Source organism: Sebastes fasciatus, chromosome 23 (assembly GCF_043250625.1).
Source record: "Sebastes fasciatus isolate fSebFas1 chromosome 23, fSebFas1.pri, whole genome shotgun sequence".
NCBI lineage: Eukaryota > Metazoa > Chordata > Actinopteri > Perciformes > Sebastidae > Sebastes > Sebastes fasciatus.
This window is the reverse complement of record NC_133817.1, coordinates 21,260,672-21,277,402: the sequence shown is the minus strand read 5'-3', so window position 1 is coordinate 21,277,402 and position 16,731 is coordinate 21,260,672. Positions and strand designations below refer to the sequence as shown.

Genomic DNA, 16,731 nt, shown 5'->3' with positions numbered 1-16,731 from the left:
GATGTGATTGGTTATTATTATTATTATTATTGGTTATTGATTAGTAGTTTATGTTCTGTGATCAGATGAGAAGCAGCGACAGATCTCGGAGGACGACGGACCGGTGGAGATGACGGCAGCCAGAGTGGACCGAGACGTGGTGAGTCCTCTTTATTACTGATCTGAGAGCAGCTGGTGTTTAAATCTGAGGTCACTGAGGGTCACATGACAATAGATAAAAGATTTAAGCTGATTGAGGAACGTCGTTTGATTTAAATGTAATCCCAGTTTGGAAGCTTTGAGGGTAAATCTGGTTACATAAAGGAGAACCGACCTCTGGTCTGTTGGTTCAGGTTTAATCATTAAAGTCAGAATAAAAGTCACGTTAAACACAAACCTGAAGGTGACGTTTAAACTTTTATTTTGGCAGCAAATCCTGAACCACATCCTGGACGACATCGAGTTCTTCGTCACCAAACTTCAGAAGGCTGCCGAGGCATTCACCGAGCTCTCCAAGAGGAAGAAGGTCAAGAAAGGAAAGAAGAAAGGTCCAGGAGGTGAGGACCGGTCAGACTGGTTTCTAGTACTGGTAGCAGGAAACCAGTTGGTGTTTATGGTTGGAAGAGTTTCAGAGATGTTCTTCAACTGGTGGTTCATTTTTAGAGATGTTTCCTCCTTTTTATTATGACACAAAGCCCCAAATAAAGAAAATACACAATAAATGTGAAACCACACAATGAAACCTGAACAAACTACGGAAGACCAGAGAGGCCAGTGAGAAAACTAATTCTGGTTATCCATTATTCTATGTCTGATCTAAATAGTTTTCTCTCCTGTGTTTATGATTTAAGAAAAAGTGGGGAAAAAAATGTTTTGCCAGGATAATCTTTCAAAAATGTAATTAAATTAAAAAAAGAGGATTTAAAAAATTAAATTAAAAAGAGAGAGAATTTTTTAAGCCCTGTCTCTTTTTAATTTAATCTTTTGAATTCTAATTTAAAAAGAGAGGATTTAAAAAATTTAATTAAAAATATATAATAAAATAAAATAAAAACTGACAAAGATAAAACAAAACAAATGTGTATAATAAAAATATCTAAATCATTGATCTTCCTGAAGGAGGATCATTGTCTGATAATATAAACACAATATGTCGATCCTCCATGTCACAGGATCAATGATCCTCCTTAGTTAACATAATATAAACACATTATCTGTGTCTGATAATGTGTTTATATTATGTTTACTTTTTGTTTATAGCTTATATTGTATATTGGTAGAATTTCAATTTTTTTTATTCTAACATTTTTAATCTATTCTTTTGTTGTTTTTCTGCTTATTTGCCCCAACAAAACCAAAGCAAATTCCTAGTGTATACCTCTTACACCTGGCAATAAACAAGATTCTGATTCTGATTTTGCTTTGCGTCCACCAGAGGGCGTCCTGACTCTGCGCTCTAAACCTCCCGGTGAGGACGAGTTCATCGATTGTCTGCAGAAGTTCAAACACGCCTTCAATCAGCTGGTAGGACCATCATCATCTTCATCATCATCATCATCTTCATCTTCATCTTCATCATGTGATTATAGATTATATAGAGATATGTTATTGAGGGAGTGTTTGTGTGACCTGCAGGGGAAACTGAAGGATCACATCGAGAACCCGAGTGCTGAGGATCTGCTTCACTTCCTCTTCTCTCCTCTCAGGATGGTCAGTCTGCACTTTAATACTCCAAACAACTTCCTGTTTGTGTGTTTTAACTTAGTATTACTTCTGTCAGCTATTTGTTTTTATTTAGTCTCATGTCACGTTCACACCAAGACTGAAGTGAATTTCTGCCTCGCTTTACTGGCGTGAATTTGCCATTAGTCCTGGGTCTAATGTGCTTGTTTTAGTTAACTAAAAGACGGAGCAATTTAGTCTCATTTTAGTCAATGCAAACTGTTTTAATCATCAGATTATGTCCCTCTACCTGTCCCCCACCTGTCCCCCACCTGTCCTCCACCTCCAGGTGATCCAGGCGTCAGGCAGTGTGGATCTGGCTCGCAGCATCGTGGTTCCTCTGCTGACCAGAGAGGCCATCGACTTCCTGCATGCCTCAGGAACAGCAGAGGAGAGACACGTGTGGGTCACCCTGGGAGATGGCTGGACCAAATGCAGGTAATTTACGTAGGATACCTGCGTCCTCAAGATCCATTACAAAATACTGGCTTCAGAAAAACTATCTGGCCTCTTTGTCTATATCATTAAACACCTCCAACTTCTAGAACAGACGACCGCCTGCTCCATACGGCTCCACTCTTTGCTTCTCGTCCTTAAAATGTGAAAAACGTTCCTAAATAGAAAAGTTAAAACAGGCTAAATGTCGTTGTCCTGTGTGTGCAGGTTGGAGTGGCCGAAGGACCACTACTTCCCGCCCTGCATGCTGATGTTCCGGGACGGCTGGGAGCCGCCGGCGTTCCCGGCAGCGGCGCCATCCAGAGAACAGGAGCTGACTCAGCTGGCTGAGAGTCTCGCCAACGCTGAGATCCACAGACAAGAGGAGCTGAGGACCAGACTGGAGGTTCACATCTAGACCATCACTTTACATCCACCTGTATCACATATATATAAATAATATATATATATATTTATTATGTCTTCTCTGTGTGTGTGCAGCAGTCGGCGGTGCAGAAGTTCCCTCCTGCAGACGGGTACGCCTTCTCCAACTCCTCCTACAAACGCATGCAGATCCTGGATCAGGACTCGGCCATGGCTGCTTTTAAACAGGCCGTCAGCCACCACGTAGACCGGTAACCCTGAGGTCACATGATGCCCTGGAGAACTGATCCCAGACCTGTTCTTTACTGCCCGTTTACCTACGGAGGACCGGATCTGACTTATTCATCATAAATACAGAAAGGCTGAAATAAATTAATAAACATAGAATACATTTTTTTTTTTAAATCATTATTATTAGAATTAAAACCGAAATAATCAGTAAAGAAATGCTTATGAATTTATTTCTGTATTTATACATTTCTTGTATTTATTAATTTCATAAATACAGAAAGGCAAAAATAAACGTAGATTTGTTAAAATGTAGAAATAAATTAAAGACATATATTTATGCATATAAATTAAGATAATTATTATTAAAATACAAACTGAAATAAATAAGAAATAATCAGTAAATAAATGTTTAGGAATTTATGTATGTAGTTATACATTTATTGTATTTATTAATTTCATAAATAAATAAACAGATTCATAAAAATGTAGAAATAAATTAAAGACATGTTTTTATCCTTAAATAAAATTAATAATTATTAAGATTAAAATGTTTTTAATTTTTGTATTTATTTCAGTATTTACGTATTTAATTGATGAATAAGACCGTTTTCGTATTCCATACAAATTTTCTGAACTGACTCTGTTCCTCTTTCTGACTGATGTTTATTTATAATAATCTCTTTATTCTGGCTGATTTGAGCTTCTGCTGTTCCTTCAAATGTTTCTTCATCCACTGATTTCATCTTCTTTCTCATTCACACTTTTTCACCTGAAAGCTGAATTATTTCCGTTGATTCACGTCTCTAAAATCTTCTTGATCTTAAGCTGGGACACTTCTCCAGGGCTGTAATATCGTTAACGTCAAATAATCTAACAATCTCCTTATTATTCAGATATTGAGTTTATAGTTGGAAATCAACATTTTCTTTTTTCTAATTTTGAAAATGTGTTTTCTCTTTGTGTGTTCTGTGTTTTAAAACAATATATAGTATTAAATATTTGTACTTTTTAATGATGAATAGTTTTTCTGTGAACATTATAATTAGTAATAATTTGTGATTGGTTGATGATATTTCAGAAGTTTTGATGATGACAGCAGAATCCAACCAACACTGTTTGCCAAATCTAAATATGACTTTGTGGCGAGAAACAACACGGAGCTGTCCGTCCTCAAAGACGAGGTCGTCGAGGTTTGTTTTTAGTCATCATTTATTTAAAATAATATACCTATATTGTTTTTTCAAAAGGAAAATTATGTTTATAAGACCAAACGAAGAAAGAAAGATGCTATATAAGTGTATTATTTACATTTGTCTTGTTAACATACCTCTCCTAAATTCCCACCTGCTCTTTCAAACTACCTCTGAATACAGTCAGGAAGCTTTGTACATTCTAGTTTAGTTTGTAATAATGTGATCGATATACCCTATAAAGTTAGGTGATAAATGCTGTAAAATCTGAATGAAGTTCTGAACTGAAGTGTTGGCGGTCTTGTCAGGTTCTGGACGACAGGAAGCAGTGGTGGAAGGTTCGTAACGGCGGCGGGGCGTCCGGCTACGTGCCAAACAACATCCTGGAGATCACCAAAGCCGTGGACATCACAGGCCGAGGAGAGCCCATCTACAGCCACACCATACAGGTTTATTAATGCTTCATATTAATCACTTAACCAGTTTCATCATCATCATCATCACTATCACTATCATCATCACTGTCTCATCCTCCTCCATGTGTTTTATTTTGATCTATTGAAGCTTATGATGCCAAAGAAGGAGTTTGAGTTGTTCAAGGTAGGGCGACTTGTGACCAGTGGGTTTAGTTTAGTGTGCTTTGCTGTGGACCGTTTGATAAAGGAACAGTCTGACATGTTGGGTGTTTTGTGTTTGTGCTAAGCTAGGCTAACTACGTTCAGGGGCCAGGAGCATAAAAATAAACCTCATCTTTGTCTCAAATATAATTTAAAGTCAGACTTGCTATGGACACTTAAATGTACCTGTTGCATAAAGCTTCCCTATGAGTGACTAATGTAAGACTGACTTAGTTGGCCTGTCTCACAATGCATTATGGGTGAAATAAAACACTTCACAGAAGAGAAAAAAATGGTGGATGCAAAAGCCACGCCGCTCCAAATATGGGAGAAAATAACAGAAAATGTAAACTGTATAAATTTAATGGGTAAACTGTTGAAATATTTATCTACAAGTTAGCTAAAAGTAATGATTAAACAGTTGAAAAAGTTAGCTAAAAGTAGGCTAATGGATAAACAGTTGAGATAGTTAGCTAAAACTAATGGATAAACAGTTGAAGTAGTTAGCTAAACATTAGCTTATAGTAATGGATAAACTTAAACTAAGTTTATGCAACTGGCCTGGGTTGTTGGTAAGACGTCTAACAGGACTATTTTACTGAATGTCAGACTGTTCCTTTAAAGGGACTGTTTGTAACTTCTTACACGTATAAATCACCCGGGTCGGTGTCCCATGCACGCTCGCGTGTGGCTACACTGTTCAGATTCAGACTCCAACACAAACTACACCGAAGCACCAAAACCGCAAAGTTGTATCTAGTGAAGCCCGTCTGTTAAACAGTGTTGGCCGCGGTCGGAGGACGCGGGGGAGACCGTAGCTTTGGTCTCCAGGACCGGAGTCTCTGCTGTACTCTGCTCCTTTGCCTGCCTGCCTTCAGTCTCAGCTCGTTCCACCTCACGTGCATGCGCGCACACTCCACACTGCAGAAGAGTTAGTTTAGCTCTGAGAATATCTAGTGAATGTTCAGTGGACGTTTGTGCAGAAATAACTGCTGCAGCTCCTCCAGACCAACAGAGGTTTTCCGTGTCTTGTGAAGTGACGGAGCTCCGTAGCGAGAAACGTTATCGTCTCCGACCGGGTGTCGGTGTCTCCCCTGTTCCCTCCGGCCGGGGTCGGGAGGCTGAGGCAGGAAAAGCCAACACTAGTATCAGCATTGATTCATGGAGAGACCTTCGTCTGGTCAGCTAACATTACTGCCAAGCAGCTGAAATATAGAGTGATATTGTGCTTTTAGCTGACGTGTTGCTTTTAGCTGACGTGTGTCGCCTCACTGTTTTGAGCGATGCTCGTTCATGTCTATTTAGAGTGAGCAAGCGCGAACCCGACGCTGACTTCCGTTGACTTAACGGCCACAGGTGTCGCTATTAACAAGCATTTCTGATTCTTACAAACAGTCCCTTTTAAGTGTTTAGTTGAGTAATAAACCAGTGTAGTCAGTAATCTCAGTAGGTTTTAGTAGATTTGGTTGCAGTGAGTTTGCTGCTGTGAATAACACATTTTGTTTCACCGTCTCATCACCACCATGTTTCATGTTTTATGTTTCATTTCACGTTTCCAGCAATTACTGGGAGAGTTGAACGAGGTAAACGAGGTAAACGACAAACACGACGTTAGACATTGAGCTTCACATATTTCAGGTTCAGAAGGTCGAGTACAGTCTGTAAATGTTTGGATGGTGACACATTTTAAACGTGTCTCTATCTAAACACCTACAGACTGCACTGTGAATCACTAGTTTAAGTTTCAGAATAAAAGCCCCACCTGTCCTCTTTCAGAAACAGACCCCCAGGACCGACTTCATCCCCAGTAAACCGGTAGTGACTCCGATGCCTCCGGCTCCCACGCCGCCTCCTCCGGCCCCCGCCAGGCTCCCCACGCCGCCGCTGCCTCCTCCGATCGCCAGCAGCAGCAGCGCTTTCAGCCGCAAGAACAGCACCACGTCCAGCGACAACGGCAGCGTCGCCATGAGGGACAACAACCAGAAACCTCCACCCGTCCACCGTGAGTCCAACATGACAGCAAACTGTCTCCAGAAGTCACAATCAAAAACATCTCCTTCTTATCAAGACATTTCTATCAGTAATTGAGCTTTAGTGTTATAGGTTTTTATTTTTACTTTATTAATTCATCATGTTAAGCTTCTTTGAGAATCTGTCAATTTGGAGGAACAAATTCTCAAGAATGAAATCATAGTATTTTGGGAATAAAGTCGTAAAACTTTTAAGTAATATTTGGAGAATATTTCGTAATATTTCAAGAATAAGGTAACATTTCATCATAATCAAATCATAATATTTAGAAAATAAAATATAATATTTTGAGAATACAGACAGTTGTGTTAATTTGAGGAGAAAGTTGGAATTCAAGAATAAAATAAAGTACTTCAAGAATAATGTTGTAATAGTTTGAAGTGAAGAGAAGTGAAGTGTTAATATTTCCTGAAATATAAAAATATATGAAAAATACAAAAAATAAATAAAAATAAAGTTGTACTATTACAAGAATAAAGTTGTAATATTTCAAACCTAAAGGCACAATATTCTGAGAATACAGTTATAATATTTTTGGACATTATGAGAAAAATTAATTTTGAAAATAAAGTTACAACTTTTTAGTTAACTAAATATTAACTAAATGTAATGGCTAAACAGTTAAAATAGTTAGCTAAACATTAGCTAAAACTGATGGATAAACAGTTGAAATAGCTAAAAGTAATGGATAATGCAACAGACAGGTAAAACAGTCGTAACATGAGAAAAATTAATTATGAAAATAAAGTCGAGCTGAAAGCTCAAAATATTGCATATAAAAGTTTTTTTCTCATAACATAGCGACATTTTCACACATTTTGACTTGAGAGATTTTTCTTCCTATTAGTGTCTAATATTAATAATCATATTCATCTGATAATCAAACCACCAGTTCATTAATCGTCTGTTTCAGTGTTTTTGTAACAACCGTACGTGTTTTTCATCCTGCAGGCAGGAAATCCAACATGGAGGAAGTCCAGGACGAGCTGATGCACAGACTGACTTTAGGTCGCAGCGCTCAGAAGAAGTTTCAGGGTTCTACTCGCGGAGGCGGCGAACCGCCGTCCAACAGCATCAGCTACGACTCGTCACCTGACCACGTCAGAGCCTGGTTAGAGGCTAAAGGCTTCAGTCCAGTGTGAGTCTCTTTATACATTTAATCCTTTAATACTCTGACATGTGTTCATATAAAACCACTGACCCGTTAGAGTTTATTTCTGGCAGGAACAAGAAAAATATCTGTAATATTAGGAATTAAAAACATGTAAATACTCATGCAAGTCAACATTTTATAAAATAAAATAATAAATATTTAAGTCAAATTTTGGCTTTTTGAAAGTCAGAATTGTAAAAATCAAAGATTCAAGCGATTAAAAAAAAATAAAGACATAAACAATATATGGTTAATATAATGAGGTACAAAGTCGACTATTATGATGATTATTTTATGAAAACAAAGTAAAAACCATCTGTTGTCATTAATGTTGTGTTGATGTTAAAGTTTTAGTGATTTCAAGTTGAACAGTGTCAAACTCGTTTTTAAGAGATTTTGAGGGTTTACAAGTTCAGACAGGAAAGATTATGAAATAATAATAATAATAATAATAATTAATAATAAAAAATAAAAAAGACGTTTGCATCTAGAAGTTAATTTCAAGTTGCAATTTTAATTTGAAAGAGTTGCTCAGATGATTTTGGTGGAACTCCGATGCCAAACATAAATTCAGTTTTATTTCAAGTATTCAGTATTAAATATCCCAATGAGGTGTTCAGTGATCTCTGTAGACAGATACTCCGATTTTCAAAGTGTTCTGGTTTCCGTTTGTAGTCTGAGTACCAGAGGTGTGAATTTGAGTTCACGTGACTTTGACTCGAGTCAGAATCGAGTCACAAATTTGATGACTTTAGACTCAACTTGACAAAATCAAAAAAGACTTTCAGCTGGACTTTGACTTCAACACCAGTGATTCATGACTTCACTTGGACTTGAGCCTTTTGACTTGAAAATACTTGATACCCAAAGATTAAAAGGTCTGTTGTTTACTGTTGACCGCGTGTCTCTCCTGTGTGCAGCACCATCACCAGCCTCGGCGTCCTGACCGGAGCTCAGCTCTTCTCTCTCAACAAGGAGGAGCTGAAGACGGTTTGTCCCGACGACGGAGCGCGAGTCTTCAGCCAGGTCACCGTCCAGAAGGCGGCGCTTGAGGTGAGTGTCACAGGTCACACGTGATGTCATCGACAACAACGCACCTTAAAACTCGGCAACATTTTTTCCTTTTTACGTTTGAGACGTTTTATTCTGAAAGGGTTTTTCTTTAGAGAATATACATACAAAAATATCAGCTTCCAAAAACAAACCCTGGAAACATTCAAATGAAGTCTGTTTCCTGTCAGCTGCAGATCTTTAGTGTTTTTATATTAAAACAGCCGCTCATCAGGTCTCTATCGTATTAAGTCTGTTTCCTGTCGGAGTGTTTGTCTCTGGAAGCTGCAGCTCTGTTGAGGCTCTTTTCTGTCTTCAAGCTTTCTATCCCCCAACTCTGCCAAGGTCTGGTGTGTGGTGTCTATTTCCACCTGCAGGTTTTCTTCTGACCCTCCTATGATCTTCTGAATCTGTTACCACATTCATTAAAGGTATCGTGTTCACAACCAGACGCTCGCCGCTTCGTTCTGCTCGACAGATTTAAAGGAACAAATACCCAAAGCCTTTTTTTTAAGGTGATACCGTCAGATTAAGACTCATCATTTCTAGTATTAATAAGCATATTTTGTTCAAAATTAGAAACTATTAAAAAGAGCTGCTGCAGATCAAAACAGAGACGTGGCCTCGAGTCATAAATCTGATAACTTCAGACTCAACTCGACAAAATCAAGAAAGACTTGAACTTTGACTTTAAAACCAATGATTCCTGACTTCACTTTGACTTTTCAATTAGAATGACTTGACATCCTCCTGCTTGACTTGTTGGTCTTGACTTGAGACTGGAGACTTATTTGTGTTGACTAAGGACTTAGCTCATCTTGACTAGGGACTCCAGTTGGGACTGTCCTCTCTTGACTTGTTATTTGTTGGTCTTGACTTGGGACCTGGGACGTACTTGTTTTCATTTGGGAATTGTTGGTCTTGACTTTGACTTGGGACTTGTTTCTTTTGACTTGGGACTTGACTTGGGACTATCCAGTCTGGAATTGGGACTCCAGTTCTTTGTCGGTCTTGACTTTGGACCTGGCACATACTCATATTAACTTGGGACTTGTTGGTCTTGACCTTGACTTGCCTTGGGACTTGACTTGGGTCAATCTAGTTTGGACTTGGCTTTACCTGTCTTGACTTGTGATTTCTTGGTCTTGACTTGGGACCTGGGACATACTCGTCTTCATTTGGGACTTGTTGGTCTTGACTTTGACTTGGGACTTGTTTCTTTTGACTAGGGACATGACTTGGGACTCCAGTTGGGACTTAATTCATGAATTAATTAGAATAAATATGATTTCCAGATTCTGTCCGTCAGAACGAAGCTCGTGACGTTTCATGTGTAGCAGCATTTTAAGGTAGCGCCACTATTTGTCTCCCTGCCGTGCTGCTGTGTACAGTTAAGTCCTCCTTAAACTCCCTGAATGAACCAGATCAAGAATGTCCCACTTCCTGTTGACCCCTGATCCTCACCTGGTGCCCTCTGATCCCCCCCCCCCCACCTATAGAGACCAGGATGTAGACCTTCACTTGGCCGGAATGAGATCTTAACAGACAAACCTGTGTGCTAGCTTAGCTTAGCTTTGATTAGCAGTCAGCTAATCGTACAGATGGCTGCAGCATTTACCATCAGAGTTTAACTACTCGGGCTGTACCGAATAATTCATTCATAACGTTGACATTCAACTTCTAAATCAACATTTGAATTCTACTCAGCTTCTGCTTTGTTTCTCTTTTTGTTTCTGACTCGTGTGATTCGAACATTTCCAATAACTCCAGAGCGTTGTAAAGTCCAAAAGTCAACATTTATTGAAAGAGAGATGGATGTAATCATTTCCCCAAATCACAACATGTTTTTATCTAAGGAAATATTCTGCCTCAATCCATATTTGTTGGCATTTAGTCTTTCAAAAACTCCATTTTCACTGAGGTCAAGAGTTTTATCATTAAAGAAAGTCGATTAAATAAAAAAAACGACTAACTCATTTAATCCGATGGATAACTTTATTCAAATTGAGGATTTTCTTCAACAAAAAAAAATATTTAACTTGGGGTGATGTCATTAAATATAACAGACATTCGAAGCTTCATTCAAAAACCTCAATAGAAGCTTTGAATGTTAAAAAACGTCCTTCGGTACAGCCTTGCATTTAAAGCTCGGACAGATATTTACCTGAAGAAACGTTTTCACCTGCAGCTGGTTGCACAAAGACGTCTACAGACGGAGAATAACCGTTACAACACTACATATGTCTAATCCAATGAGGACAAAAGGTGACTTATTTAACAATAAATGCATAACTAAATGATGAAATAAATACAAAAATAATGTAATGAACAGATACAATTACAAGTAAATAAATTATTACAGTATATGCATAATTGAATAAATATATTAACGGTTTAATTTTTCTACATTTCTACAAATCTATTTTTAGTTATGCATTTTAACTTTTCAACTTTTAGCAATATGTGATTTTAGATCATACCTTTATTTTTACTTTCATAATTTTTTTCTAAATTTCAATTTTTATTTCTGTATTTTCTACATTTGTTTAAAAATCAACAAAAGAAAATTAAATGTAGAATTTCAGAAATTGGTAAATGCAGATTTGTAGAAATTAAGCAATAATTATTTATTTCTGTGTTAATTTCAGCATTTATTTATATATATATATATTTTTTAATCAATTTGACTGTTTCTATTTTTATTTAAGCATTTATTTTATCTATTTATTTTTTGATGAGTCATTTTTTGCCTTCCATACTAATCCGTCTTTCAACAAAAATTTTTATATTATTTGCTTATTGTTTTGTACAAGTCGTATGCGGTTCGACTCGGCAGTGTAACAGATCTTTGTGCGACCAGTTTTAGAAGGTACTACTTTGTTTCCCAGCATGCACCCTGGCTCAACCAGCTGACTCATACTGTAGAATATTTTCATGCTCCTGCTCTTCACAGCTCTTTACAGCAGCAGCAGACGGCTTCTTGAGGTTGGTTCAGGCCTCTGGCTGCGTTTACATGGAGTTTAACTGCAGTATATAACCATATAAACCATATAACACCATATAACCACAGCCAGCGCTGTTAGCTCTGAGTGACCAGAAGATTTTCTCTCTCGTTAGCTGATAAAATCTTCTGATTTCCAGGAGGAAAGAGACGCTCAGTAGATTGTTGGCAAAGAAACGCTCAGTCGCTTCAGAAGCAGCGAGAATTAAAGATTTCACCTTTATGTTTTTTTCTGTTTCACGTCTAACGAGTTGTTTCTCTACTCTGTTTCCTCCCCATGCCCCCACTCCTCTGGATCCTCTTTTCTTTGCTTTCCTTTTACATCTTTCTCTCTGTCTTTATTTCTTTCTTTCTTTCTTCCTATCTTCCTGTCTTTGGCCTTGTTGCATCTCCAGAGGGGTTCAGGCTCTGAGCTCCAGGAGATCATGAGGAGGCGACAGGAGAAACTGGCAGCCAACACCTGTGATTCAGGGGTGGAGTCTTTTGATGAAGGCAGCACCCATTGAGCTACACATGGCTTCCTTCCTCTCTTCCTCCCTTCCTTCCCTTCCGTCCTTCCTTCCTGCTTTTACTTTCATTTCTATTTTTCTTTCAAACTGCAGCCTGCTGTTTTCTCCCACTCTTGATCCTCAGGTGGCGTCCGACCACGCCAGGTTTGTGGAGATCATGCGTCGCAGGCAGGAACTCCTCAGCTCGCCTCCTTAGAGAAACACTTAAAACAAACCGAACCAGCCGACTGACGTTTGGACCGTCCGATATTTAAACCACAGAGAGAATATTCTGCCATGTTTGCCTGAAGTTCATGTCGACACTTTCGGGACTTTGGAGGAGTTTTGTTGGTGTTTTGTAAAAAGTGAAGAAAAGCTGCTCAGTAGCTCATTTTCCAAAGCGAAACCTCTCAGTATTAATGTCTAGAGAACGGCTGGTAGTTCGTTAGATTCAGTTTGTGCCTCTCGCGTATCGTTACAATAGAGTCACAGAGATGAGCTGCATTTTTCTGATAGACAAAACCCCGACAACAACATTTCTAGAATCTTCTAACCATGTGGGTAAAAAAGATCAGTCCTATGTACAATGAAAAAATATTTTTCACCTGTTTCAGAAGTTGCAGATAGTAGATAAATATTCCTGGCTGCCATATGAAAATATAAAATAATGGACTAAATATACCTGATAATAAAACTTCAAAAGAAAAATTCATAATATTTTGTGCAAATAATATAATATTTATAACTTGTGTGCAAGATATTATAGATAGCATCTTACTTGCAAGATACTTTTTGTACAAGGTATTGTACATAGTATTCTGTTTCCACAATATAATACTTTTTTTTTTTTTTTACAAGATATTATAGATAGTACTTGTTCCCACAAGATAATACTTTGTGTGTAAGATGTTATGGATAATATCTTTTTCCTACAAGATAATACTTATGTGCAAGTTTTATAGAAAGTATTTTGTTCCCAAAAGACAATACCTTGTGTGTAAGATGTTATAGACAGTATCTTGTTCCCAAGAGACAATACTTGTGTGTGATATATTACAGATAGTATCTTACAAGGTTTTTCAGGACTTTGAGAGGACTGTGTTTCTTTGAGGATTTAAAAATACCTTTAAACTGAGGTAATGTGGTTAATCGGCCATGTTGGATTGTCACAGATTTCTCTTTCAGAAATCAGAAGTTGAATTCTGTGACTTTAATGTGATGATGATGATGATGACGATGATAAACGAGAGGCACAAACTGATCAGAGTAGTTCATATAACTGACGGGTTGATTGTACAGAAAAAACAAAAGGAATTATTTGAGTGTTGGCTTGAATATATTGTTCTAGGAAACACAATAATACTGATAAATATAACTACATTTCAGATTTTGGGCCAAGACAATTACAATATTCATAGTATATAATCTTATTATTTTATGGTTGTATCAAATGTTTAAATAACTTAATATAATTGATGATAGAACTGATCCGCTGAAAAAGCAAAAAATCCTTTTTCTTGAAATGCACAATAACTTTATAATGATGTCTAATTTATGGACATCACGTGATTTAGAGTTAGTGACACAAACAGATTTCTTCAGATGATATTAGATTTGGCGATCAGCATTTTTGCACAATAAATAATAAAAATGTATTTCTGTGCTGAAGGCGAGTGTAGAATCAAACCTGTCAAATGATTCAGAATCACAGTTTAGTGTTTCGTTAAAGAGTTCAGATGTCGTCCAAACACTGAGATGAATGTAGTCTGATGACATTTTATAAACATGATGAATGAGTTTCCTTCAGGCTCCGCCCACAGTAACCACAGTAACAGGTAGCATCATGTGACATCATCACATGTCGACCACATGCTGTTAATGAAGTTTCAAACTGACTGTTAATGACGACTAGTAGAAACTCTACGACTGAATGAGAACTGAATTTATAGATTACATCAAACTAAAGCAGGCTACTGATTTAATCTACTGTTTCCACAGAGACCCTGGGAGGAGGTTTATAGTTTATAGACCCTTTTAGTGTGGACGCCATGATGAGGAGACTACTTCAGGAGGAGGAGACGGCTGGCTAACGCTAGTTAGCTAGCTAGCTTGTCTGTCTCTGGACAACGCCTGCTTTCCTCCCCCGGTGAAGTAGTCTCCTAGCGGCGCCATTTTCTGTAGCATGGTGGAATTAGCAAGGTAGCTAGCTAACTAGCCAGTCGCTAAATGAGTCAAATTTATCAACGTAATGCTTCATCCACACACTCTTGTCACAGCGTAGGAAAGCACCGTGCTATCGCCAGATGAGTGACGACTTTGTTCGCCTCATTTTCTGTGTTGCATGACAGCATGGTGGAATTAGCAAGCTAAGCTAGCTAAGTAGCCAGCCATCCGACCGGCGGGCTGGTGGCCAACGGCAGCGCGGTAAAGATAAATTGGGGGCGTATAAATCTTTGGATGCCTATAGTTAACTATCCTTCAGTAAAGTCAGTCAAAAAGAGTCGCACAATAACGGCGAAGCATTTCAGAGACGGAGAGAAAGGGTTGCTAATAGTTTAGCCTTCTGCTAACAGCCAACGGCTCACGGCTGCGGTTAGCAGAAGGCTAAACATTAGCAACATTTACTCTCCATCTCTGAAACGTTTCTCTGATATTGTAGCTCGCTAGAGCCTCGAATCACAGTTTTTCATCTCTAATGTTGTGATATCTGGATTCTGGCACCCAACAACACAGCAAGATGACATTTTAGATGTGTAACTTTAGCCCACTGCTAGTGTTAGCCTACTGCTAGTGTTAGTCCACTGCTAGTGTTAGCCTCCAGTCTTTCCTTTGTTTAGCCTCCAGCTAAAGTTAGCCCACTGCTAGCGTTAGCCTCCAGTCTTTCCTTTGTTTAGCCTCCAGCTAACACCGTTCGACACTAAAAGGGTCTAATAAAGTCACAACGTAGGTCATTAGAGTACAAGTTATTCTGCCCCTCTTAGTTCAATGCTTTGTTTTTTTACCTGCTATTTGTTCGTGCTGGTTACGAACTGCCTCAGACTGACTGATTATTGGAATTTTATGTGAGAATTTACGGTAAACTCTTCATCTGTAAACATCTCAGCAACCAAACACTGTTTAGAAGTTCGTCAAATGTTTGAAAAACATCAGTTAGCAAAACATTATTTCTACACAAACTAATAACACAAGTGTTTTTGTACCAAGCATCAGATCATCCTCTAGCTGGAGAAAATATAAAATATGTATAATATGCCTTCATATGAGATGTGCAAAAATCAGCCAGGACATTCTTTACTCACTGTGGCATTGATTGATTGATTGATTGTATTGATTTTGTTTTTCCACTGATGTACTTAAGTTGCTCGGGCCGCTCTGTCGGTCGAGTGTAAAGGATGTAAACGGTGGAAAATGTGAATGAAGGTTGTTGTCAGGACTGAACTGTAGCACAACACTGTTAATTACACTAATGATGATTAAAGCTGAGTAGTTGTTCATGAGAGCAGCAAAGTTTGTGTATTTAGTGAACTGTCCTCGTACCCAAACAGTTCTAGAAGCCAATCAGAGAGAGATGTTAGCGACAATTCACTACAGAAATGTATTTGTATAGTTTTCATGGTGCCTTTTCCATATAAATCTGCTCATTCTGCAATAAAACATTTATAAAAATCATTTCATTGCTGAGTTTTTTTTGTTTTTACCAAATTCTACTGGAAGTTTCCGTGAAGACGAACCCAGTTTTACATCGTACTCGGTATCAAACATCAACATGTTTTGGTGCAGATGGAAACCGTTGAGCACTGAAAGTTGTCTCTAAATGTCAGGTAAGGTTCATACTTTACTTTCATACTGAGGACTGATTAACTCCTCCCGACCAGCCATCGGACAGTCGGATGAATTTCTGACGTCAAATTTTGGTTGGCCATCCACAAGCTCTCTTTTTTTTAACTTTTTCTTCCAGTAATCAGAGCGTATCTATCAAGATAACGATGTACAATAGATGTCGTAAAACGTAGCTAGCTTACCTCCAATTCTCTGCTGTCCACGTCTTCCTCGCCACCTTACGAGTCCATCTACACCTCTTTTTCTAGATGTTTCAGCAGAAAGGATGGTACAGATGATCAAGGCAGCATGTTTCTTTGCCTTGTTAGCATTGTGACCTGTATAGACAGACGGTTCAACCAATCACCTGCCAAGAATTTCCTGAAAGTTCCCGCCCTTTTCCAAACAGTTTTCCAGTGACGGCTTCTCGGATGGTTCTGTGAAACAAACGATCTGGCATGACAGGTTAGTCGCCAGCAGCTATTACACTTAAAGGTCCCATATCGTGCTCATTTTCAGGATCATACTTGTATTTTGTGTTTCTACTAGAACATGTTTACATGCTGTAATGTTAAAAAAAAAAAATTATTTTCCTCATTCTGTCGGCCTGAATATACCTGTATTTACCCTC

The 16,731-nt window shown here is 38.2% G+C and overlaps 1 protein-coding gene across 7 annotated transcripts in view; it reads left to right on the top strand.

Annotated features, from left to right (window-relative positions):
• The window catches only part of eps8a (EGFR pathway substrate 8a, signaling adaptor), a 42,489-nt gene extending 26,539 nt beyond the window's left edge, over window positions 1–15,950 (top strand). For 2 of the 7 annotated variants that reach the window (XM_074625964.1, XM_074625965.1), the window contains exons 9-23: window positions 66–139; window positions 410–536; window positions 1,415–1,503; window positions 1,615–1,689; window positions 1,991–2,139; window positions 2,365–2,542; window positions 2,638–2,771; window positions 3,830–3,941; window positions 4,250–4,390; window positions 4,506–4,541; window positions 6,118–6,141; window positions 6,335–6,560; window positions 7,541–7,727; window positions 8,663–8,795; window positions 12,189–15,950. In XM_074625964.1, the coding sequence (XP_074482065.1) occupies window positions 66–139; window positions 410–536; window positions 1,415–1,503; window positions 1,615–1,689; window positions 1,991–2,139; window positions 2,365–2,542; window positions 2,638–2,771; window positions 3,830–3,941; window positions 4,250–4,390; window positions 4,506–4,541; window positions 6,118–6,141; window positions 6,335–6,560; window positions 7,541–7,727; window positions 8,663–8,795; window positions 12,189–12,299 (1,796 nt within the window). In that variant the 3' untranslated portion in view covers window positions 12,300–15,950. Of the gene's footprint in view, window positions 1–65; window positions 140–409; window positions 537–1,414; window positions 1,504–1,614; window positions 1,690–1,990; window positions 2,140–2,364; window positions 2,543–2,637; window positions 2,772–3,829; window positions 3,942–4,249; window positions 4,391–4,505; window positions 4,542–6,117; window positions 6,142–6,334; window positions 6,561–7,540; window positions 7,728–8,662; window positions 8,796–9,169; window positions 9,359–12,188 lie in introns of those variants that run through there. The other 5 variants (XM_074625966.1, XM_074625970.1, XM_074625969.1 and 2 more) reach the window with 5 other exon arrangements.
• The last annotated feature ends 781 nt before the right edge of the window (window positions 15,951–16,731 follow it).